The sequence below is a fragment of the Rana temporaria genome, chromosome 2, assembly GCF_905171775.1.
Source record: "Rana temporaria chromosome 2, aRanTem1.1, whole genome shotgun sequence".
In the NCBI taxonomy this organism is placed as follows: domain Eukaryota; kingdom Metazoa; phylum Chordata; class Amphibia; order Anura; family Ranidae; genus Rana; species Rana temporaria.
Window position 1 is genome coordinate 523015567 of NC_053490.1, and position 25370 is coordinate 523040936.

Consider the following 25370-nt stretch of genomic DNA (forward strand, 5'->3'; position numbering starts at 1 on the left):
CCTTTGATTCCTGAGGAGGACACCTCGACAGGGCTCTCCTCTACCTCCAGAGACTCCCGTAAACGCATACACACGGCGCTACACTCGGCACGGCTAGTGGACGCCTGGCGTCTTCTTCATCCTGGAGAGAAGGACTACACCTTCTACTCCAAACCCCATGTATCCTATTCCAGGATTGACTACTTCCTGATACCTCACAGACACCTTTCGGCAGTGGAGGACGTGTCGATAGGGTCGATAACTTGGACCGACCACGCACCGGTCACGCTAGTATATGCCCTGACAGATGCACAGACGGCCCAGACACGTCCCTGGCGACTTAATGAGAGCCTGCTACAGGACGCTGATACCATGGCAGAGGTGGTTGAGGAGGTGAGACATTACTTTGACTCTAACACCACACAAGACAGCGATGCGGGGGTAGTTTGGGAAGCCCACAAGGCGGTCATAAGGGGGATTCTAATCAAACATGGGGCCAGACTGAAGAGACAGAGAACAGACCAACTCAACAAACTGCTCGTTAAGTTGCAGTTACTAGAAACCCAACATAAACAGTCCCAGACGCCCCAAGTGAACTCTGAACTAAACACCACTCGCACACAGATCACGGATCTGTTACATTTCAAGGCCAAAGCGGCGATACAGATATGTAGGCGACATGGTTACGAATCGGGCAATAAATGCGGGAGAATGCTGGCGCAAGCACTCCGTACACAAAACGCGTCATCATACATACCGCACATAGTCACACGCGAAGGACGAAAGGTTTCCACCCCTCAACAGATTTCCCAGGAATTCCAAAATTTTTATACGAACCTGTACAATCTCCCCCCCCCCAATCCCAGAACATGACTCGGACCAGACGACGGAATATCTGACTTCCTCCAGCATGCCGACCTTAACAACAGAAATGAGAGAAGAGTTGAAAGAGCCAATTACCCTACCAGAGATACAGATGGCACTAAAATCTTCCAAACCAGGGAAGGCCCCGGGCCCAGACGGTCTTACGGCCACATACTACAAGACCCTGCTGCCATCTCTAGGGAGCCATTTGGTGAGCCTGTTCAATACCTTGGGGACAGAGGGCGCGTTCCATATATCCACTCTGCAGGCGCAAATAGCAGTGATCCATAAAGAGGGTAAAGACCCGGGTCAATGCGGCAGTTATCGACCCATTTCACTGCTGAACACTGACATCAAGCTGTTCACAAAAGTGATCGCCACGAGAATTCAGAAGTATCTCCCTGGTCTTGTTCACCTGGATCAAGTGGGCTTTGTCCCAACCAGGGAGGCCAGGGACAATACGACCAAGGTATTGAACCTGCTCCACGTAGCTAATAAAACAAAGGTCCCCTGTGTTTTTGTAGGGACGGATGCCGAAAAGGCATTCGACCGGGTGAGCTGGAGATTCTTATTCGCCACCTTGAGTCACGTAGGGATAGGTCAGAAAATGATGCGATGGATAACTGCGGCCTATACGAAACCAACGGCCAGAGTAAGAGCAAATGGAACGCTGTCAGACCCATTTCCGATTGCGAATGGGACCAGACAGGGATGCCCGCTGTCGCCCCTCCTATTCGCCCTGACGTTAGAACCCTTCCTACGGCAAATACGGCGGAACCCAAATATTACGGGAATCGCGGTCGGAAACAACCAATACAAAGTCTCGGCCTATGCTGATGACATGCTGTTCTCTCTGACTAATCCATCGTCGTCCCTTCCAAATTTGATGCGTGAATTTGACTCCTACGGCAAACTATCGAATTTAAAAATTAACCTGTCAAAGTCAGAGGCGATGGGGGTGGGAATATCTCAACCACTACTGACCCGACTTAAACAAGGCTTTCATCTAAAATGGACGGACACAGCACTAACGTATTTAGGAACACGGATCCCATCACGACTGTCTAATATATTCAAACTTAATTTCCCTCCATTGCTTAGGACAGTCCAACAACTGTTGAACCACTGGACCGCCGGACTACATTCCTGGTTCGGTAGGTGCAACATTCTGAAGATGTCCATTCTGCCCAAATTCGTGTACTTGTTGCAAGCCCTCCCCGTACATGTCCCCTCGGAATTTTTTAGGCAAACACAAGCCGCGTTCGGAACTTTTTTGTGGGCAGGGAAGCGATCCCGAGTAAATAAAGCCGTCCTCTCATTACCCAAAATATGTGGTGGCCTAGCCATGCCAAACGTCCGAACGTATTATCATGCAGCGCAGTTAAACCGACTCATATACTGGAATCGACACAGTTCGCTCAAACCTTGGCCACAATTAGAGCAGGCACAATGTGACATTATGCTATGACGTGCTCCGTGGTGCCGTGCCCTACAACAAACAGACGTACAACACCACCCGCTGATAGGGAATACTACAAAGGTATGCGCTAGGCTGTTAGAACAGTACCGCCTGACGTCAGAGACCTCACCGCTACGCCCAATTCTGGGCAGCCCAAACTTTACACCAGGACTTAGAGACGCCAAATTTGCTACGCTCCGCGAGTCTGGGACCTTTCAAGCCTCACACTTCAGTGAGATGGGTCGATGGAAGACGACGGCCCAGCTGATGGATCAGTCCGGTCAATATCAGCTGGATTTTATGAGAGCCAGCCAGCTGGGCCACTTCCTCAGAACCATCCCCCCACCACCCGCCGGGCATACTCTTACGACTTTGGAGGAGATGTGCGGGGAGTCGGGGGCGCTACCTCACGCCCTGTCCTTACTACATACGCTACTGGTGACACCCGTAGAAGGGTTTCAGATACCTAGCCTTGATAGATGGGAACTAGACTTGGGCTATCAGCTAACGCCCCAAGGTGGTACAGAACTCCAGACCTATTGCATAAATTGTTTCCGGACACATCGGACCTCTGTTGGAGGTGCCGATCAGACAGAGGGACACTATTACATATCTTTTGGTCCTGCCCACTCCTCAGACCATTCTGGGAAGGGGTAAGGCGAGTTACACAAAAATTCACGGAGCGCGAAGTCCCAGATGACCCAGCGTATTTCCTGCTCCACGCAACCTCTACCCCAACGCGTGTATACAAAAAGTCGGTGGTGCGCCATTTGCTGGACGCGGCCAAGGCCTGTGTTCCACTGTGCTGGAAATCCCCCAACCCACCGACAGTGGCCATGTGGCTGCGGAAGGTGGATGAGATCGGGTGGATGGAGGATCTAGTCCTGTCAAAGCAAGATAGGGGTGAACTCTACTCCCAGACCTGGCAATTATGGACAATATTTAAGTACTCCGAGGAGGGCCAGGCCCTTAGAGGAGAACTACCGCCACCCCCTGGTCAAAGCCTGCCCCCCCCCCCCCCGGACATGCAGCCCTGACGGCGGAGGCCGCCACGGTGAGAGGAATCGCCAGGCAGTGATGTTGGTCCATGCTCGCGAACCCCCCCTAACCCCCCTCTCTCAATCCCTCACCCTCCACTTATCTTCCTAATCCCTCTACTACTTTTCTCCCTCTTCTCTTTTATTTTTCTATCTCTTTCCTCTTTATCTCTGGACTGCTCACTGAGCAGCACCCAGATTCCTACTTCTGTTTTCTTATATTCTACTACACTTAGAAAAAGGAAATTGTGGAGGACTGACACACGGTTCCATAGTACCCGGCCGCAGAAAGATACCACAAGAGCACTGATTGGGATGAGATGCCGGTTTTTGAGCTGGGGGCGGCGATGCGAGACGGATGGCAAATAGCCTTCCGCTCCGTGCGCTGCTATCCCCGACCGGGAGAGGTATCTCCACAGGTAGCTTAAAAGTTTTCGCGGAGCATTATTATGTAACTGCCATGTTTTGTATGTGTGCCTCCATATAACAACTGTTGTACTGTTTACTCGCTGTGGTCCTTGTGGGCCGGTCTTCTATTTTGTATAAATAAAAAAAAAAAAAAAAAAAAAAAAAGAGAAGCCATACTAGACTCATTTACATTATATCAGACAACAGACAGACAGGTGTCTGGAGTTGATGACATCAGCATCTAACAGTATGTGTCTAAACATTATGAATCAGTGACTGGGCTAGATTCAGATAGCCCGGCGTATATTTCTGCGGGCGTAACGTATCTCAGATACGTTACGCCGCCGTAACTTAGGGCGCAAGTTCCGTATTCATAAAGAACTTGCGCCCTAAGTTACGGCGGCGTAGCGTATGTGGTCCGGCGTAAGCCCGCCTAATTCAAATGTGAATGATGTGGGCGTGTTTTATTTAAATTACTTATGACCCCACGTATTTGACGTTTTTTACGAACGGCGCATGCGCCGTTCGTGAAAGAATCCCAGTGCGCATACTCGAAATTACGCCGCAAATCGTCAATGCTTTAGATGTGAACGTAACTTACGTACAGCTCTATTCGCGAACGACTTACGCAAACGACGTAATCGACGGAAAATTCGACGCTGGCCCGACGTCCATACTTAACATAGGATACGCCTCATATAGTAGGGGTAACTTTATGCTGGAAAAAGCCTAACGTAAACGAAGTAAAAAAATACGCCGGGCGGACGTACGTTTCTGAATCGGCGTATCTACCTAATTAGCATATTCCTTGCGGAAATCGACGGAAGCGCCACCTAGCGGCCAGCATAAATATTCAACTAAGATACGACGTCGTAAGAGACTTACGCTAGTCGGATCTTAGCCTAATTTCGACGTATCTTGCTTTCTGAATACAGAAAGAAGATACGCCGGCGCAGCTTTGAATTTACGCAGTGTATCTATAGATACGCCAATGTAAATTCTTTCTGAATCTAGCCCACTGTGTCTTAGGGGGACACGGACCTGAATCCAAAGTAACACAACCTCAAGGATCCCCCGGCATACAGCTTACAAAGAGCACCGTTCCTCCAAATGCCAGGGCACATGATCGGTAGGCAAGAGGCTCGCATTCAATCCCCTCAAAAAGCCTCTGTCCCGGCTAGGTCTGTCACAGACACTATTCCTCCCTATAATTGTAAAGATGGGGCATTGTTTACTCCCACTGGCCACACTCTGACCCTTATAAAGTCTGGCCCTTTGTTTCAAAAGACTGGAGACCCCTGGACTAGACCTATCCCTGGAACCCCTGACCAGGGCCGTCTTCATAGCATCATGGACCCCTGGGCAAAGTAATGCTCTGGGGCCCCTACAATGGAGACAGTGCAGGTAAACCGAAATCAAGTAGGTAGGAGGTAGGGGGTATCCAGGGTGTAGAGGGGTCAGAGTGCTAGAGGGATATCTGGGATGTAGAGGGGCAGCCCGGGCTCAACGATCAGCTGCTTTGGGGAAAGGACAGGGGCCCCCCATGCAGCTGGGGCCCCTGGGCAGTGCCCTCTCATTAAGACAGCCCTGCCCCTGACGACTCCTTAACCAGTTTTCTCCTTTTTCTTTTGTCTCCAGAAGCCGACCTGGTGATCAGCGAGGTAATGTGGTGGGATCACGGAGTTTATTATTGCTCAGTGGAGGCCCAGGGGGACACGGCCGGGGACCGGGATAAGGAGGTGAAGCTGATTGTTCTACGTAAGTGAAGTTCCAGCTACAATGGATCTTTATCCTCTGATTCTCCCGCACCAGGAGGAAGCCAATTATGGGAAATGTCCTTGTTCCTTGATGTAACGTCGTATCTCTTCATCCCGCACAGATTGGCTGACCGTGCTGTTCATCGTAATGGGAGGACTTCTTCTTATCCTCCTCCTCTGCATATGCTGGTGTCAGTGCTGCCCTCATTGCTGCTGCTGCTACGTCCGCTGTCCCTGCTGCCCTACCAAGTGCTGCTGTCCAGAGGAAGGTATGGCCTCTTCATTTAAAGTGGACCTCTCGGAAATTAACACAATTGTATAAATAGATTCCTAACACATATAAAAATCAACAATAGTGAATTCATGAAACAATATATTATCCTTTACACAACAGTACAAAAGGTAAGTGCTTCCAACATGTTTCGCTCCGCCCTGGCATCTTCAGGGCGAAATGACTGCCGATAATCCAAAAACTGTGTCACAAAAACAAAATATAACTAACCAATCTAGCAAAAGTGTACAACATATATTTTCATCAATGTATTTTACATATTTAACATTCACAGTGTTGGCTCACTCATGCTTACAATCGGAATATTAACAACAATATATTAACAGAGCTATAATGTCTCAATTTGATGTCAAGTCACTTGTATATGTAAAACATGTTTCGCCCACTCTGGCTTCTTCAGGGAGAAATGACCACCGATAATCCAAAACTATCTGTTGGAAGGCAACATGAGTTAAAGGGGTTGTAAAGGTACAATATTTTGAGAGTCAGGACGCTCTCTACGTTGCAGATAGAGAAAGGAGCTGTGTGTTAGTGGGCGTCCTGACTCTCCTGTTGTCCAAAGTAGGGGGCAAGAACGACACTCCACACCAGGGAGAAAGCCTTGCACTACTTTGTGGAGTTACAGACGGAAGAACAGGAAGTGAGGATTTCTCAGAAAAAATAAGGACATTTAAAAGCAAAATGGAAGAATGAGGTACGTGAAGGAGGACTGCACTAAGGTAAAGGAAGCTATTTAGGAAAAAAATTGTACCTTTACAACCCCTTTAACATAATTTCTACATATCTTTTTTCATTCCCAATGGTCAGCCATGGAGGACAGGACTGCCATTTGGCTCCCAAGTTGGAATGTACTCAATTAAGGCTATAACTTTACATGACAGTAGTGGCTCCAATCTGTCTGTGAGATTCCTTGATTAGCCCCTCCGCAAACAAGCTTCAAAGAGAGGTGTAACTGCCAAAATAATGGCAATGATCAAAGATCAGCAAGCTATTGGAGATGATATGGGCAATACTGCCCCCAGAGGCTAAATACGGCAGGACAGTCAGTAATATAAACTATTGAGGAGGATTAAAATTAGGAAAAAAAGTTGCGCTAACCATAAACAATGTTAACCAGTAGCAGCCAGCACCAACAAAAGACAATATTGTGTACAAGAAATAAAAAAGAAAAAGTGCAGCGCTGAGTATTCAGTGACATGAATCAAAAAATATGGTAAATGATCAAAATTCAGTGAAAAATCAATAAAATTTGAAAAAGAAAGGTGGGGAGGAGGACACACCCCCAAGTGGTGTGACAGGTAAACCACAGAGGATGATGACCGTGTGGTAACCTGAAAGACAGCTAGAAAATAAGATCTAGCTGGATAATGTGTAATAGAAACACACCGTGGTAAGTGATGTGACACAAAAATAAATAGTAATGTGAACCTCAAATGAAGTCCATATGAATTATACGTGTAACTCCAAAATATAAGTGTGATAGTCCAAGGTCAAGCTGGCCTATACAATCCAAAAAAAATATATATATAAAGTGTATTTTCTTTTTGGAGTTGGTCAAAAGTTCTTTGTGGAAAAGACCAAACGACTGTAGAGGAATGGAAGATGATGTAATCTTCTCAGGTATGGAATTCAGATGTTCTTAGTAAGCAGTTGGAACCTCATCAGCAATCCATAATGGTATCCAAATAAACAAATATAAAGATGGGTACTCTTACCGGAATGTGTGGACATACACGTCAGCGACGGTATGTCAAACAAGCATGAAACGTAGAAACCCTCAGCTTCCCTCGCCTTACTGCATATTATACTCCTTCATCTGAGAACCTCACCTGCATGAGCTGTCTCCTCTCATTGGATCGGACCCGTCCTGGTGGATTAAAGGCTGGCACATCAAACGGCTTCCCTACTGACACCACGGCTGCCTAGGAGCTCGTACATGCTTGTTTGACATACCGTCGCTGACGTGTATGTCCACACATTCCGGTAAGAGTACCCATCTTTATATTTGTTTATTTGGATACCATTATGGATTGCTGATGAGGTTCCAACTGCTTACTAAGAACATCTGAATTCCATACCTGAGAAGATTACATCATCTTCCATTCCTCTACAGTCGTTTGGTCTTTTCCACAAAGAACTTTTGACCAACTCCAAAAAGAAAATACACTTTATATATATATTTTTTTTGGATTGTATAGGCCAGCTTGACCTTGGACTATCACACTTATATTTTGGAGTTACACGTATAATTCATATGGACTTCATTTGAGGTTCACATTACTATTTATTTTTGTGTCACATCACTTACCACGGTGTGTTTCTATTACACATTATCCAGCTAGATCTTATTTTCTATTGAGGAGGATTGCCCTGTGAACACTCTGATTGGTCCAAAAGAAAATGGGACTGGCAATGGGGGGAGTTTGAATGAGATTCGACTGAGGTTCTTTAAATTGGACTGTTTGAAACAGAGAGTTATCTTTGCCATCTTGAGCTCAGCCAACAAGGATTCTACCTAGAGGAGGCGATAAGTATCTTTGATGATTGTTGTTTATATGTTGTAGATCTGCTGTTTAGTTTGTTATGTTCCTATTTTCTTGGTAAATAAATGCAACATTGTTTACTAGCATATGTGTCTGTCTTCATAGCTAACTTAATATCACTGGGCCTAGCATACTCTCGATAGTCTAGCAATTATAGGGATATACAATTGATACATATATGCAATAGCTATATAGGTTACAATAGAGTGTATAGTATTGCAATTTTTACTTCAGTATCACAAAAACAAAATATAACTAACCAATCTAGAAAAAGCGTACAACATATTTTCATCAATGTATTTTACATGTTCAACATTCACAGTGTTGGTTCAATCGTGCTTACCTTTTGGAACGGTCAACAATATATTAACAGAGCAATCGTGTCTCCATTTGATGTCAGGTGCCGAGTCACTTGTGTAAGTAAAATATATTGATGAAAATATGTTGTACACACTTGCTAGATTGGTTAGTTTATATTTTGTGTTTGTGATACAGTTTTTGGATTATTGGCAGTCATTTTGCCCCTGAGGACGCTCAGGCGAAATATGTTGGGGGCACTTACCTTTTGTACCGCTGTGTAAAGGAAGATAATGGATCTTTTTCATGAATTCACTTGTTTTTAACGTGGAATTTTACTATTGTGTGACATCATCACGGCTGCATGCAAGATGTTCTAGGTTTGAATGGTCTAAGGTTTGTAATGGGTTTACATAAAGCAAGTTCTCTTTGCTGGCCTGCAGTGGGTGCTAAGGAATTTATTTTACAGTTCTGTTTTAAATTGCCAATCTGCTTGCCATCTTCTCTAAAAATCATTCCCATCGCTGGAGAATGAAGAAAACTGAATCTGATTTGTGTAATGAGAACGGGTACTACTACTGTCTGTACACTGATGAGACCCCCTGAGAGTAATTTAATTGGCCTTTTCTATATGTCGCTCTGCATTTCTCTCCCACAGCCATCGCCCGCCATCAGTACATGAAGCAGATGCAAAGCCACGTCCCCTGGATGATGGAGAAACCTTTCTACGCCGGAGCCGACCGCCACTCTCAACACTCCTCTTATCAGCTCAACCCCTTACTTCAGAGAGGTGAGGACAGAAATGTACACCGGATGTCTCTGTATGCTGGAAAGGCACCCGCTGTCTGTGTACTAAACCAAACACACACCTCATAATGCTGCGTGTACTAACTGCAACCCCGTAATATTCTCTACATGCCTGTCCTGCATATACTGCATAATGTAAGACCCTCCACACTCCTCTCCTGTACATACTGCCCACTGTCATACCCTCCGCACTCCTCTCCTGTACATACTGCCCACTGTCATACCCTCCACACTCCTCTCCTGTACATACTGCCCACTGTCTTACCCTTCACACTCCTCTCCTGTACATACTGCCCACTGTCATACCCTTAACACTCCTCTCCTCTACATACTGCCCACTGGCATACCCTCCACACTCCTCTCCTCTACATACTGCCCACTGTCATACCCTTCACACTCCTCTCCTGTACATACCGTATTTGCCGGCTTATAAGACGACTGGGCGTATAGGACGACCCCCTAATTTTCCAGCTAAAATGTTGGTTTTGGGATATACTCGCCGTATAAGACTACCCCCTTCCTACTAGTCATGCCTCGCCCCACGGTGCCACCATTACATGCCAGACTGTGCCACTACATGCCTCACTGTGCCCCATTACATGCCAGACTCACTGTGCCCCATTACATGCCAGACTCACTATGCCCCATTACATGCCAGACTCACTGTGCCCCATTACATGCCAGACTCACTGTGCCCCATTACATGACTCACTGTGCCCCATTACATGCCAGACTCACTGTGCCCCATTACATGCCTCACTGTGCCCCATTACATGCCAGACTCACTGTGCCCCATTACATGCCAGACTCACTGTGCCCCATTACATGCCAGACTTACTGTGCCCCATTACATGCCAGACTCACTGTGCCCCATTACATGCCAGATTCGCTGTTCCCTTATGACATGCCTGACTGTGTCTTGACGATCCCTTACCTTATCCTAAGACATGCAGAATCGCGGCCGTCAATTTTTCAAAAGCCGCGCCTCCTACTTCTTCTGTTCCGTGATAGGCGGACACTAAACACAGTGTCTCCTGGGAAGCTGAGTGTTCCGCCTATCACGGAACAGAAGAAGTAGGAGGCGCGGCTTTGAATAATGCATGTCTTAGGATAAGGTGAGGGATGTTAGGTTACCGGCGTATAAGCCGGTAACCTAACCGAAAATACGGTACTGCCCACTGTCATACCCTTCACACTCCTCTCCTGCATATACTGCCCACCATCATATCTTCCAAACGACTCCTCTGTACATACTGCTCACTTATCTTACTCTCCACCCTCCTCTCCTGTACATACTGCCCACTGTCATCCCCTCCACACTCAACTCCTGTACTTACTGCTCACTGTCATACCCTTCACACTCCTCTCCTGTATATACTGCCCACTGTCATACCCTCTGCATGCCTCTGCTGTACTGCCCACTGTCATCCCCTCCACACTCAACTCCTGTACTTACTGCTCACTGTCATACCCTCCACACTCCTCTTCTGTACATACTGCCCACTGTCATACCCTCCACACTCCTCTTCTGTACATACTGCCCACTGCCATCCCCTCAGCACTCCTCTCCTGTACATACTGCTCACTGTCATACCCTCCACAATCCTCTCTTGTACATACTGCCCACTCTCATCCCCTCGGCACTCCTCTCCTCTCCTGTGCATACTGCCCACTGTCATACCCTCCACTTTCCTCTCCTCTACATATATACATTTTTTATTTATTCTCTACATACTGCCCATTGTCGTACCCTTCACACTCCTCTCCTGTGCATACTGCCCACTGTCATACCCTCCGCATGCCTCTGCTGTACTGCCCACTGTCATACCCTCCACACTCCTCTTCTGTACATACTGCCCTCTGTCATACCCTCTACAATTCTCTCCTGTGCATACTGCCCACTGTCATACCATCCACTCTCCTCTCCTATACATGCTGCCCATTATCGTACCCTTCACACCCCTCTCCTGTACATACTGCCCACTGTCATACCCTCCACACTCCTCTCCTGCACATACTGTCTTCAGTCATACCCTCCACACTTCTCTTTCCAAAAGTATTAAAATGATTATTATTTAAAAATTGTTTTCATTCCTCTGCAGATCTCTCACTTCAGGGGAGCATTCCAATGGTCAGACAGCAAAACTTCCCACCCCCCAATAACAAAGTTCTTGACTTTTTGGAGAACGAGCTCAAGAACTTTAATACAGCCCAGCCTTTGGCCTCGGGCCCTCACTACAGCGGGGCCAGCCACCACCCCAGCATGTTATCTTCCTTGAGCGAAGTTGGGGTCCGTGAAGTTGATCGCAGGGTGATTCAGCTTCCCCCCATTGTTGAACATATTGTCAGCTCTCATCGGAGCAATAACTCCAGCCAACATCGCAGACACAACTCGTGGGATGCCCTAGAGAGCGATCGGGACAGGAGGCGGAACGGACCCCAGGAAGACCCCTACCTTCCCGAGAGAGATAGAAGCGACCGGTCCCACGGCTATAGGAGAGGGCAGCCAAATGACAGCCGTGGAAGGAGAGACCCCTCCCCTCCCCGCAGATTTGACCGCTCTAATCACAGCGACGAGTCAGCTTATGATGACCAACGCGGGCATTCCAACCAAAGCTCCGATCACAGAAGGTCTCCAGACAGGTCAAGGAGAAGGGGCAGTCCGGACCGCGTCTCTAGACGGAGGAGGAGCCACTCGCCCCCCTACAGACGCAACTCTTGGAGCTCAGACGATGAAAGTCAATACGCCCGCGGCAGGAGAGAACGGCGCCCACAGCCCTACGACTGGCCGGAGGACAAACCTCCCAGCTACAAATCTATCGACAGCAGCACAGGAAAGATCAAAAACCAGCGAGGGAGGCAGTCGGTGAGTTCTCCGAAATTGTAAAATTGGCCAGGAATTTGTAGAATTATATAGTCTCCTAAGGATGGGTATATAGGAGGATGAGGATAAGAGAATGGAAGGACAAGGATGAGGATAAGAATACAGGAGGACAAGGATCAGTATATATGTGGGAGGACGAGGAAGGGGATAAGAGTATAAATGAAGACAAGGAAGAGGATAAGTATATGAAAGGACAAGGATGATAAGAATACCGAAGGACAAGCATGAAGATAAGTAGAATGGAGGACAAGGATGAGGATAAGTAGAATGGAGGACAAGGATGAGGATAAGTACAATGGAGGACAAGGATGAGGGTAAGTACAATGAAGGACAAGGATGGGGGACAAGTATACGGGAAGATCAAGGATGGGGACAAGTATACAGGAAGATCAAGGATGGGGACAAGTATACGGGAGAACAAGGATGGGGACAAGTATACGGGAGAACAAGGATGGGGACAAGTATACGGGAGAACAAGGATGGGGACAAGTATACGGGAGAACAAGGATGGGGACAAGTATACAGGAGAACGAGGATGGGGACAAGTATACGGGAGAACGAGGATGGAGACAAGTATACAGGAGAACGAGGATGGGGACAAGTATACGGGAGAACGAGGATGGGGACAAGTATACGGGAGAACGAGGATGGGGACAAGTATACAGGAGAACGAGGATGAGGACAAGTATACGGGAGAACGAGGATGGGGACAAGTATACGGGAGAACGAGGATGGGGACAAGTATACAGGAGAACGAGGATGAGGACAAGTATACGGGAGAACAAGGATGGGGACAAGTATACGGGAGAACAAGGATAGTGACAAGTATCCGGGAGAACGAGGATAGTGACAAGTATACAGGAGAACGAGGATGGGGACAAGTATACGGGGGAACGAGGATGGGGACAAGTATACGGGAGAACGAGGATAGTGACAAGTATACGGGAGAACGAGGATGGGGACAAGTATACGGGGGAACGAGGATGGGGACAAGTATACGGGGGAACAAGGATGGGGACAAGTATACGGGGGAACAAGGATGGGTTCAAGTATACGGGAGAACGAGGATTGGGACAAGTATACGGGAGGACAAGGATTGGGACAAGTATATGGGAGGACAAGGATTGGGACAAGTATACGGGAGAACAAGGATGGGGACAAGTATACTGGGGAACAAGGATGGGGACAAGTATACGGGGGAACAAGGATGGGGACAAGTATACAGGAGAACGAGGATGGGGACAAGTATACAGGAGAACGAGGATGGGGACAAGTATACAGGAGAACGAGGATGGGGACAAGTATACAGGAGAACGAGGATGGGGACAAGTATACGGGAGGACAAGGATGGGGACAAGTATACGGGGGAACAAGGATGGGGACAAGTATACAGGAGAACGAGGATGGGGACAAGTATACAGGAGAACGAGGATGGGGACAAGTATACGGGAGAACGAGGATGGAGACAAGTATACAGGAGAACGAGGATGGGGACAAGTATACGGGAGAACGAGGATGGGGACAAGTATACGGGAGAACGGGGATGGGGACAAGTATACGGGAGAACGGGGATGGGGACAAGTATACGGGAGAACGGGGATGGGGACAAGTATACGGGAGAACGAGGATGGGGACAAGTATACGGGAAACGAGGATGGGGACAAGTATACAGGAGAACGAGGATGAGGACAAGTATACGGGAGAACAAGGATGGGGACAAGTATACGGGAGAACAAGGATAGTGACAAGTATCCGGGAGAACGAGGATAGTGACAAGTATACAGGAGAACGAGGATGGGGACAAGTATACGGGGGAACGAGGATGGGGACAAGTATACGGGAGAACGAGGATAGTGACAAGTATACGGGAGAACGAGGATGGGGACAAGTATACGGGGGAACGAGGATGGGGACAAGTATACGGGGGAACAAGGATGGGGACAAGTATACGGGGGAACAAGGATGGGTTCAAGTATACGGGAGAACGAGGATTGGGACAAGTATACGGGAGGACAAGGATTGGGACAAGTATACGGGAGAACAAGGATGGGGACAAGTATACGGGGGAACAAGGATGGGGACAAGTATACAGGAGAACGAGGATGGGGACAAGTATACAGGAGAACGAGGATGGGGACAAGTATACGGGAGAACGAGGATGGAGACAAGTATACAGGAGAACGAGGATGGGGACAAGTATACGGGAGAACGAGGATGGGGACAAGTATACGGGAGAACGGGGATGGGGACAAGTATACGGGAGAACGGGGATGGGGACAAGTATACGGGAGAACGGGGATGGGGACAAGTATACGGGAGAACGAGGATGGGGACAAGTATACGGGAGAACGAGGATGGGGACAAGTATACAGGAGAACGAGGATGAGGACAAGTATACGGGAGAACAAGGATGGGGACAAGTATACGGGAGAACAAGGATAGTGACAAGTATCCGGGAGAACGAGGATAGTGACAAGTATACAGGAGAACGAGGATGGGGACAAGTATACGGGGGAACGAGGATGGGGACAAGTATACGGGAGAACGAGGATAGTGACAAGTATACGGGAGAACGAGGATGGGGACAAGTATACGGGGGAACGAGGATGGGGACAAGTATACGGGGGAACAAGGATGGGGACAAGTATACGGGGGAACAAGGATGGGTTCAAGTATACGGGAGAACGAGGATTGGGACAAGTATACGGGAGGACAAGGATTGGGACAAGTATACGGGAGGACAAGGATTGGGACAAGTATACGGGAGAACAAGGATGGGGACAAGTATACGGGGGAACAAGGATGGGGACAAGTATACAGGAGAACGAGGATGGGGACAAGTATACAGGAGAACGAGGATGGGGACAAGTATACAGGAGAACGAGGATGGGGACAAGTATACAGGAGAACGAGGATGGGGACAAGTATACGGGAGAACGAGGATAGTGACAAGTATACGGGAGAACGAGGATGGGGACAAGTATACGGGGGAACGAGGATGGGGACAAGTATACGGGGGAACAAGGATGGGGACAAGTATACGGGGGAACAAGGATGGGTTCAAGTATACGGGAGAACGAGGATTGGGACAAGTATACGGGAGGACAAGGATTGGGACAAGTATACGGGAGGACAAGGATTGGGACAAGTATACGGGAGAACAAGGATGGGGACAAGTATACGGGGGAACAAGGATGGGGACAAGTATACAGGAGAACGAGGATGGGGACAAGTATACAGGAGAACGAGGATGGGGACAAGTATACGGGAGGACAAGGATGGGGACAAGTATACGGGGGAACAAGGATGGGGACAAGTATACGGGAGGACAAGGATGGGGACAAGTATACGGGGGAACAAGGATGGGGACAAGTATACAGGAGAACGAGGATGGGGACAAGTATACGGGAGGACAAGGATGGGGACAAGTATACGGGGGAACAAGGATGGGGACAAGTATACAGGAGAACGAGGATGGGGACAAGTATACAGGAGAACGAGGATGGGGACAAGTATACGGGAGGACGAGGATGGGGACAAGTATAGGGGAGGCCAAGGACGGGGACAAGTATACGGGAGGACAAGGACGGGGACAAGTATACGGGAGAACGAGGATGGGGACAAGTATACGGGAGAACGAGGATGGGGACAAGTATACGGGAGGACAAGGATGGGGACGAGTATACGGGAGAACGAGGATGGGGACGAGTATACGGGAGAACTAGGATGGGGACGAGTATACGGGAGAACGAGGATGGGGACAAGTATACGGGAGAACGAGGATGGGGACAAGTATACGGGAGAACGAGAATGGGGACAAGTATACGGGAGAACGAGAATGGGGACAAGTATACGGGGGGGGGGGACAAGTATAAGCAAAGGAGGACTGCACTAAGGTAAAGGAAGCTATTTAGGGAAAAAAATATTGTACGTTTGCAACCCCTTTAACTTATAGAGAGAGACTAAGGTGGTGCCCTCCTGGGAGGATGGGGGGGGGGGGGTTTAGTTCCACTTTAAGTTTACTTCAGTGTTAGACGTGCTGCAACCCATTTGGTAAGTGATCTCATTGTATAAAGTACGGTTCTAGACATAGGCGTGCGCACAGGGTGTGTCAGGTGTGCCCGGGCACACCCTAATCACCCTGTGCAGAACAGATTCCCCCCACTGACCTGGCTCCTCCTCCCTCCCTCCACGGCACTCCCGGCTTCCTTCCTCTCCCACTGGTTGTTGCTGTGGATGTTTTAGGATGAGTGGGGGAAGGGGCCAGTAAATATGCCATTTACAGGCCCCTTCCCTTTCTGAATGAACATCGTGAGTGATTGGTAGAGTGTGTTTGAGCTTTGGGGTGCACACCCTAATGCCAAAGGCTGCGCACACCTATGGTTCTAGATTAACCAAATGTATGTCTTCCAGGACCGGGCCAGTTCCAGAAGCGGAAGGAGCATGATGATTTAGTGGACGATGATTTAGTGGACGATGATTTTCTGGACGATGTGGTGACAAGGAAAGGACTGAGAAGGAGGTTTTACTAAAACCAGAGAAAGAATATATAAAAACGGAGTTGTCCCTGTCCCATCCGGAACTCACAATCTCTATGGACTTATTTAGGGAAGAGCTTTGTGCCAGGTGCCGTCACCTGTAGTAGCCAATTGGGATCAATCCTGATCATGGCACACCTGATTGGTTGCAATTTGGGCATCTTCACTGACAAAGCCTGAACCTTTTTTTTTTTTAATTGTTGGATTATTAAAATGTATTTTATGTTTCTCTAGATTTGAATGGAGTAGGGAAAGGTCAAGTTTTTTTTTATTATTTCTGTGTCCTTGTTGGATGTTTCTACCTTTTTGTTCTACTTGTTCTGGAGTCCATTGCTACCAGGACAGAAGGTCGGGGAGAATCTGGAGTTGTCACCAGAACAGGAAGTGAGTAAAAATCCTCCAATGGGGACATCTGTTCCTGGGACACCTCTCTACATGTGACCATACACTATACCAAGCGTCTCCAAACTTTCTAAACAAAGGGCCGGTTTACTGTCCTACAGATTTTAGGGGGGGCGGACTGCGGCCATTGGGAGTAGAAAAGGTCCCAACATCATTGAGAGAAAAAAAATGCCCCATTGTTTGTCTCAGTGAGAGGAATAGTGCCCCATCATTGGTGTCATTGGGAGAAATTGCGTCTCATCTTTGGTATCCGTGGGAGGAATTGTGCCCCAATTGTTGAACTCACTTGGAGGATTTGTCCCCTATCATTGGTGTCATTGGAAGAAATTGTCCCCATCATTGCTGTCATTGGGAGGAATAGTGCCCCCGTCATTTGTTTCACTGGCAGGAATCGTGCCCCATCATTGGTGTCATTGGGAGAAACTGTGCCCCATCATTGGTGCCAGTGGGAGTAATTGTGCCCCATCATTAGGAGAAACTGTGCCCCATCATTAGTGCCAGTGGGAGTAATTGTACCCCATCATTGGGAGAAACTGCCCCATCATTAGTGTCAGTGAGAGGAATTGTGCCCCATCATTGGGAGAAACTGTGCCCCATCATTAGTGCCAGTGGGAGTAATTGTGCCCCATCATTGGGAGAAACTTTGCTCCATCATTCGTGTCAGTGGGAGGAATGGTGCCCCATCATTGGGAGAAACTGTGCCACATCATTAGTGCCAGTGGGAGTAATTGTGCCCTATCATTGGGAGAAACTTTGCCCCATCATTAGTGTCAGTGAGAGGAATTGTGCCCCATTGTTGGAATCACTTGAAGGAACTGTCCCCTCTCATTGGTGTCATTGGGAGAAATTGGACCCCATCATTAGGGGGAATAGTGCCCCATCTTCGGTGTAATTGGGAGGAATTGTGTCCTTTCATTAGTGTGAGTGGGGGAGGGGGGAATTCTGTCCAATTGTTGGTATATCGTGGATGAAACATTCCCCTGAGGGCCGCATAAAAGCAAGCAAAGGGCCGCAGTTTGGAAACCCCTGCACTATACCAGTGATGGAGAACCTCGGCACCCCAGATGTTTTTGGAACTACATTTCCCATGATGCTCCACTACACTGCAGAGTGCAAGAGCATCATGGGAAATGTAGTTCCAAAACATCTGGGATGCCGAGGTTCTCCATCACTGCACTATACAATGTTGACTGTGCAACCTCCTGTAGATCGACCATCAACTATTTTGCGTGAGGGCCTGCTTGATACAAATATACGTTGGGTTATTTAGAGTTGTCCCTATATTAGATAGTTTTGGTAAAGCTAAAGAAGATTGTGTAATGTATGGACAATTTAAGGGCTCTGTAACTATCAGATTTAAGGTGAAATTAAAATGATGTGCAGTAAAACCTTGGATTGCGAGTAACGCTCGTTTTACGAGCTTTATTTTTTTAAATCCTGACTCGAATTTGCGAGCGTTGTCTCGCAAGACCAGTAGGATTCAAGCCTCTGTGGTGTGCAGTACCGCATGCGGCCAGAGGTGCGGGGGCGCTGGTGACGTTCGGAGACGCAAGCATTTCCGAGTGTCTCCGGCGGCTCCCCACCTCTGGCCACATGCGGTACTGCACACACTAGCAGTGACACTGGAACAAATTTAGTTGAGAATGAGTTTGTATTGATTCCTATGGAGAAACTCGCTTTGATATATGAGTGCTTTGGATTACAAGCATTCTTTTGGAACAAATTATGCTCATAATCCGAGGTACTACTGTATTTTTTTTTTGGGGGGGGTGAAAAATAACAAACATGTTATTATTACCTCCTCTGTTGCAGTTGGTTTTGCACAGAGCAGCCTAGATCCTCCTCTTCTCGGCTCCCTCACCGGCGCTCCTGGCCCCTCCCTCCTGCAGAGTGCCCCCCCTACAGCAAGCAGCTTGCTATGGGGGCACCGGAGCCGAGCTATGTGTGTTCTTTTTCGAGCCGCCCCCTGTCTCTCCTTATTGGCTCACGGGTTTTGATTGACAGCAGCGGGAGCCAATTGCGCCCAACTGCTGTCTCAGCCAATGAGGAGGGAGAGTCCCGGACAGTCAAGACTCTCGTGAAACATCGCAGGATCAAGAGCAGGGGTCTCAAACTGGTGGCCCCTCCAGCTGTTGTGAAACTACAAGTCCCATCATGCCTCTGCCTGTGGGAGTCATGCTTGTAACTGTCAGCCTTGCAATGCCTCATGGGACTTGTAGGTTTGCAACAGCTGAAGGGCCGCAAGTTTGAGACCCCTGATCTAGAGGGGGCTCAGGTAAGTATTGGGGGGGAAGGGGGTTCCGCACACAGAAGTTTTTTGCATAGAATGCATTAAGATAAAAAAAAACTTCAGACCCCCCCCTTCTTATCCCTCACTAAAACCCCCTTTCCTGGCCACTTTAACCACTTAAGACCCAGACCTTTAGGCAGCTAAAGGACCCGGCCAGGTTTTGTGATTTGGCACTGAGCCGCTTTAACTGACAATTGCGCGGTCATGCGACGTGGCTCCCAAACAAAATTGGCGTCCTTTTTTCCCCACAAATAGAGCTTTCTTTTGGTGGTATTTGATCACCTCTGCGGTTTTTATTTTTTGCGCTATAAACAAAAATAGAGCGATAATTTTGAAAAAAATTCAATATTTTTTACTTTTTGCTATAATAAATATCCCCCAAAAATATATAAAAAAACATTTTTTTTCCTCAGTTTAGGCCGATACGTATTCATCTACCTATTTTTGGTAAAAAAAAAATCGCAATAAGCGTTTATCGGTTGGTTTGCGCAAAATTTATAGCGTTTACAAAATAGGATAGATAGTTTTATTGCATTTTTATTCATTTTTTTTTTTTACTACTAATGGCGGCGATCAGCGATTTTTTTTTCGTGACTGCGACATTATGGTGGACACTTCGGACAATTTTTACACATTTTTGGGACCATTGTCATTTTCACAGCAAAAAATGCATTTAAAATTCAGTGTTTACTGTGAAAATGACAGTTGCAGTTTGGGAGTTAACTGAAGGGGTTATGTGTGACCTCATCTGTGTTTCTAACTGTAGGGGGGTGTGGCTGTAGGTGTGATGTCATCGATTGTGTATCCCTATAAAAGGGATGACACGATCAATGACGGCGCCACAGTGAAGAACGGGGAAGCTGTGTTTACACACGGCTCACCCCGTTCTTCATCTCCGGGAGCGTTTACGGGACTCCAGCGGTGATCGTGTCTGCGGGTCCCGCGGTCACGGAGCTTCGGACCGGGTCGCGGGCGCGCGCCGCGACCCACGGCTGGGTACTAGCACAAGACGTACCTGTACGTGCATGTGCCCAGCCGTGCCATTGTGCAGGAGGCGGTCCTTAAGTGGTTAAAAAAAAAAAAATACATACTTGAAATCCGGTGGCCTCCTGGCCAGTCAAGTGACCACACATGCTGCCCTGCGTCAAAACGGACATTTAAAAATGCATGCCTTTAATATTCCAGAACAGCAATGAAGGTAGATGTAGGTTGGGTGATACTATGAGGTCTATACTGTATATAAAAAAAATGCACTTGACGAATGTCCCAAGCCTTCTCCCAGCTTTCACGAACTCTGACCGTATTTCTGTTGCTTTCCTATGATTGCCCACTCCATCTAGTGGCCATAATGTGGTATTTTTTTCCTGAAATCGCTGACAACACAGGAGCTCAATTGAGAGACGGTTGTCAACCCCGTAGCAGGAAGTGTCTGAACAAAGCGGGAATACTCTGGTTTATCTTCAGATCGAAATAAAGCTTTTGTCTTTTTATTAAAGATTTACGTGGAGAGGAACTATGGCCCGGATTCACAAAGACTTACGCCGATGTATCTAATGATACGCCGCGTAAGTCCACGGATGCGCCGCCGTATCTATGCACTTGATTCTGCAAAGGAGATGCGCCTGAATTTCGGCTCCATCCGACCGACGTAAGTTTCCTACGCCGTCGTATCTTGGGCGCATATTTACGCTGGCCGCTAGGGGCGCTTCCATTGATTTACGCGTCGAATATGTAAATGACCTAGATACGCCGATTCACGAACGTACTTACGCCTGTGGCAGTAAGCTACGCCATTTACGTAAGGCGTACGTCCGGCGTAAAGTTAAACCACCAAATAGTTGGTCTAAGTCATGTAGGGTATGGACGTCGGAACTTCCGTCGGATTTTACTTCGTTTACGTAAGTCGTACGTGAATGGGGCTGAGCGTAGGTTACGTTCACGTCGTAGGCATTGAGCTGGCGTATCTTAGGGAGTAAATTCGACGTGATTCTGAGCATGCGCGCACATGCGCCATTCGTTAGGCGCTTCATTTACATGGGGTCACGATTCATTTTAATACAACACGCCCACTTCCTTCCTACTTTAAATTAGGCGGGCTTACACCGGCCAATTTACGCTACGCCCCCGTAACTTAGGGAGCAAGTGCTTTGTGAATACTGGTCTTGCCTCTCCATGTTACGTCGGCGTAGCGCAAATGAGCTGCGCTACGCCCGCTCAAATATACGCCGCTCTACCTGAATCCGGCTATATGAATTTACTACGCTATTTTTTATGTTTTTGAGGTCTGGTGACAACATTTGGGCTAAAAAAAAAAGAAGATTTAGACCCCTTTCACACTGGGGGCAGTTTTCAGGCGTTTAACCATTTCAGCCCCGGAAGAATTTACCCCCTTCCTGACCAGAGCACTTTTTGCTATTCGGCACTGCGTCGCTTTGACTGACATTTGCGCGGTTGTGCGACGCTGTACACAAACAAAATTGGCGTCCTTTTTTTCCCACAAATAGAGCTTTCTTTTGGTGGTATTTGATCACCTCTGCGGTTTTTATTTTTTGCGCTATAAACAAAAATAGAGCGAAGATTTTGAAAAAAATATTTTTTTACTTTTTGCTATAATAAATATCCCCAAAAAATATATATATAAAAAAAAATGTTTTCCTCTGTTTAGGCCGATACGTATTCTTCTTGGTAAAAAAAATCGCAATAAGCGTTTATTGATTGGATCGTTTTTTTTTTTTTTTTTTACTAGTAATGGCGGCGATCTGCGTTTTTTTTTTTTTTTTTTTTTTATTGTGACCGTGACATTGCGATGGACACATCGGACACTTTTGACACATTTTTGGGACCATTCACATTTATACAGCGAACAGTGCTATAAAACTACACTGATTACTGTATAAATATGACTGGCAGGGAAGGGATTAACACTAGGGGGCGATCAAGGGGTTAAATATGTTCCCGAGGGAGTGATTCTAACTGTAGGGGGCGGAGACACACAAGGGGAGGAGACTAATGTGTGTTCCTCTGTACTAGTAAAAAAATATATATTTAATAAAAATGCAATAAAACTATCCCCTGTTTGGTAGATGCTATGGCCCAGATTCTCAAAGACTTACGACGGCGTATACGCCGTCGTAAGTCTTTGAGAATCTGGTTCGAATGGCCGCCGTCGTATCTATGCGCCTGATTCATAGAATCAGTTACGCATAGATTTGGCCAAGATACGAGCGGCGTAAGTCTCCTACGCCGTCGTATCTTGGGGTGCATATTTACGCTGGCCGCTAGGTGGCGCTTCCGTTGATTTCCGCGTCGAATATGCAAATGAGCAAGATACGCCGATTCACGAACGTACGTACGCCCGTCGCAATAAGTTACGCTGCTTACGTAAGACATACGCATGCGTAAAGATAAAGCAGGTCTCTAGGTGGCGCAGCCCATGCAAGGTATGGACTTCGGAAACAAGCGTATCTTTTTACGTCGTTTACGTAAGTCGTACGTGAATGGGGCTGTGCGTAGGTTACTTTCACGTCACAGGCATTGAGCCGGCGTATCTTTGGGCGTAAATACGACGTGATACTGAGCATGCGCGCGCATGCGCCGTTCGTTCGGCCATGCATCCACATGGGGTCACGCTTAATTTAAATACAACATGCCCACGACCTGCCTACTTTGAATTACGCGCGCTTACGCCGGCCGATTTACGCTACGCCGCCGTAACTTAGGACGCAAGTGCTTTGTGAATACAGCACTTGCCTCTCTAAGTAGCGGCGGCGTAAATAAGATACGCTACGCCCGCACAACGTAAAGCCGCCCTACGTGAATCTAGACCTATAACTTTTGCGCAAACCAATCAATAAACGCTTATTGCGTTTTTTTTTTTTACCAAAAATATGTATCGGCATAAACTGAGGGGAAAAAAACATTTTCTCTATTTTTGTTTATAGCGCAAAAAATAAAAGCCGCAGAGGTGATCAAATGGCACCAAAAGAAAGCTCTATTTGTGGGGAAAAAAGGACGTCAATTTTGTTTGGGAGCCACGTCGCACGACCGCGCAATTGTCAGTTAAAGCGACGCAGTGTTGAATCGCAAAAAAGTGGCCCGGTCTTTAGCCAGCCAAATGGTCCGGGGGTTAAGTGGTTAAAGAGCGCTAAAGTGCAGCTAAAATGAGCGTCGTTTTAGCGCTGGCGCGGCTGCGGTGTGAAAGGGGTCTTGGTGGCTGGGTTTAGATCATTTTTGATCACGTGCCTTTTTACAGCGTTCCTCTAGATGGCGCTGTGCTCCTTTAAAAACTCTCAGGAAAGGTTTTAGATACAAAGTAACAATTCTGTGTCTGTGTTTTATGTAGTTGTTGGTTTATTTTTTTACACTTCTTTTTTTTTTTTAATACCATTGATGTTTTGTTAATGCTTTTGTCTGAATTTTACACAGGAACTGTAAATACTGATTTGGATACATGTTTCTTTGTACAGTCTATATATGTAAATAAAGCGAGAGAATTCCCATTTGTTATTCAGTCTTTTTTTTTTAAAGAGGAACTGCGGTCCGCTCACATAATTTGTAATAAAAACATCTTTGCCATTCTGAAGCTTCCCTCCAACCACTTTGCATATTATTTTATATATACTGTGATTCTGTACTTGCCAAATATGCTGCAGAAGATTCCCTCCACTGAGTCTGGCTGCAGCCATTTTAACTGTGGGCAGCTGAAGCTGCTGCCTGTTCACTTCCTGGATTTACACAGACACACAGAGGCATACCTCCATCTCTGCAGCTCTCATTGGCACTCTTATGACTCATCCCCCCTCCCAAACTTTCACTAGAGAGAGAGAGGGCTGTGCATGATGTCATAAGCCTAGTCCAGTGTTTCTCAACTCCAGTCCTCAAGGCGCCCAAACAGGTCATGTTTTCAGGCTCTCCATTATTTTGCACATGTGATTTGATCAGTTTCACTGCCTTAGTAATTACCACAGCTGTTTCATCTGAGGGAAATCCTGAAAACATGACCTGTTGGGGCGCCTTAAGGACTGGAGTTGAGAAACACTGGCCTAGTCTAATGACCAGACAGGAAACAGGAAGTGGGCTGTATGAGGGATTTACAGGCAGAAAAAAAAAAAAAGTTTTACTATCCAAAGTTAAAACAACAACAAGGGCAGAAGATTTAAAAGATGGAAAGATGAAAAAATTACTGAAGAGCCGCTTTAACCTCTATACTATCAGCCGCTGTCAATTGACGGCGGCAAGGTAGCTCAGTTATTCTGACAGGACGTCATATGACTTCCTCGTCTTTTAAAGCCGCTAGGGGGCGCGCGCACCCGTCGCGTTACTGGGAACATGATGCGCGTGCCCGGTAACTGAGCAGGACCGTGGATCTCTATGTGTAAATACAGAGATCCACGTCCTGTCAGGGAGAGAGGAGACCGATGCTGTGTCTCTTGTATATAGGGACACAGATCGGTCACCTCCCCCAGTCACCCCCCTCCCCCTACAGTTAGAACACTCACTAGGCTACACATTTAACCCCTTCCCCGCCCCCTAGTGGTTAACCCCTTCCCTGCCAGTCACATTTATACAGTTATCAGTGCATATTTATAGCACTGTTCACTGTATAAATGTGAATGTTCCCAAAAATGTGTCAAAAGTGTCCAATGTGTCCGCCATAATGTCGCAGTCCCAATAAAAATTGCAGATCGCCGCCATTCCCAGTAAAAAAAATAATAATAAAAAAAAATCATTATGTCCCCTATTTTGTAGGCGCTATAACTTTTGCGCAAACAAGTCACTATACGCTTATTGCGATTTTTTTTTTTTTTTTTTTT

The 25370-nt window shown here is 47.1% G+C and overlaps 1 protein-coding gene across 1 annotated transcript in view; it reads left to right on the plus strand.

The window, feature by feature from the left end:
* Positions 1-16870, plus strand: part of ILDR1 (immunoglobulin like domain containing receptor 1) — a 106436-nt gene extending 89566 nt beyond the window's left edge. The window contains exons 4-8 of the mRNA XM_040339089.1: positions 5386-5505; positions 5627-5773; positions 9295-9426; positions 11546-12309; positions 16741-16870. Of these exons, the coding sequence (XP_040195023.1) occupies positions 5386-5505; positions 5627-5773; positions 9295-9426; positions 11546-12309; positions 16741-16782 (1205 nt within the window). The 3' untranslated portion in view covers positions 16783-16870. The remainder of the gene's footprint in view (positions 1-5385; positions 5506-5626; positions 5774-9294; positions 9427-11545; positions 12310-16740) is intronic.
* The last annotated feature ends 8500 nt before the right edge of the window (positions 16871-25370 follow it).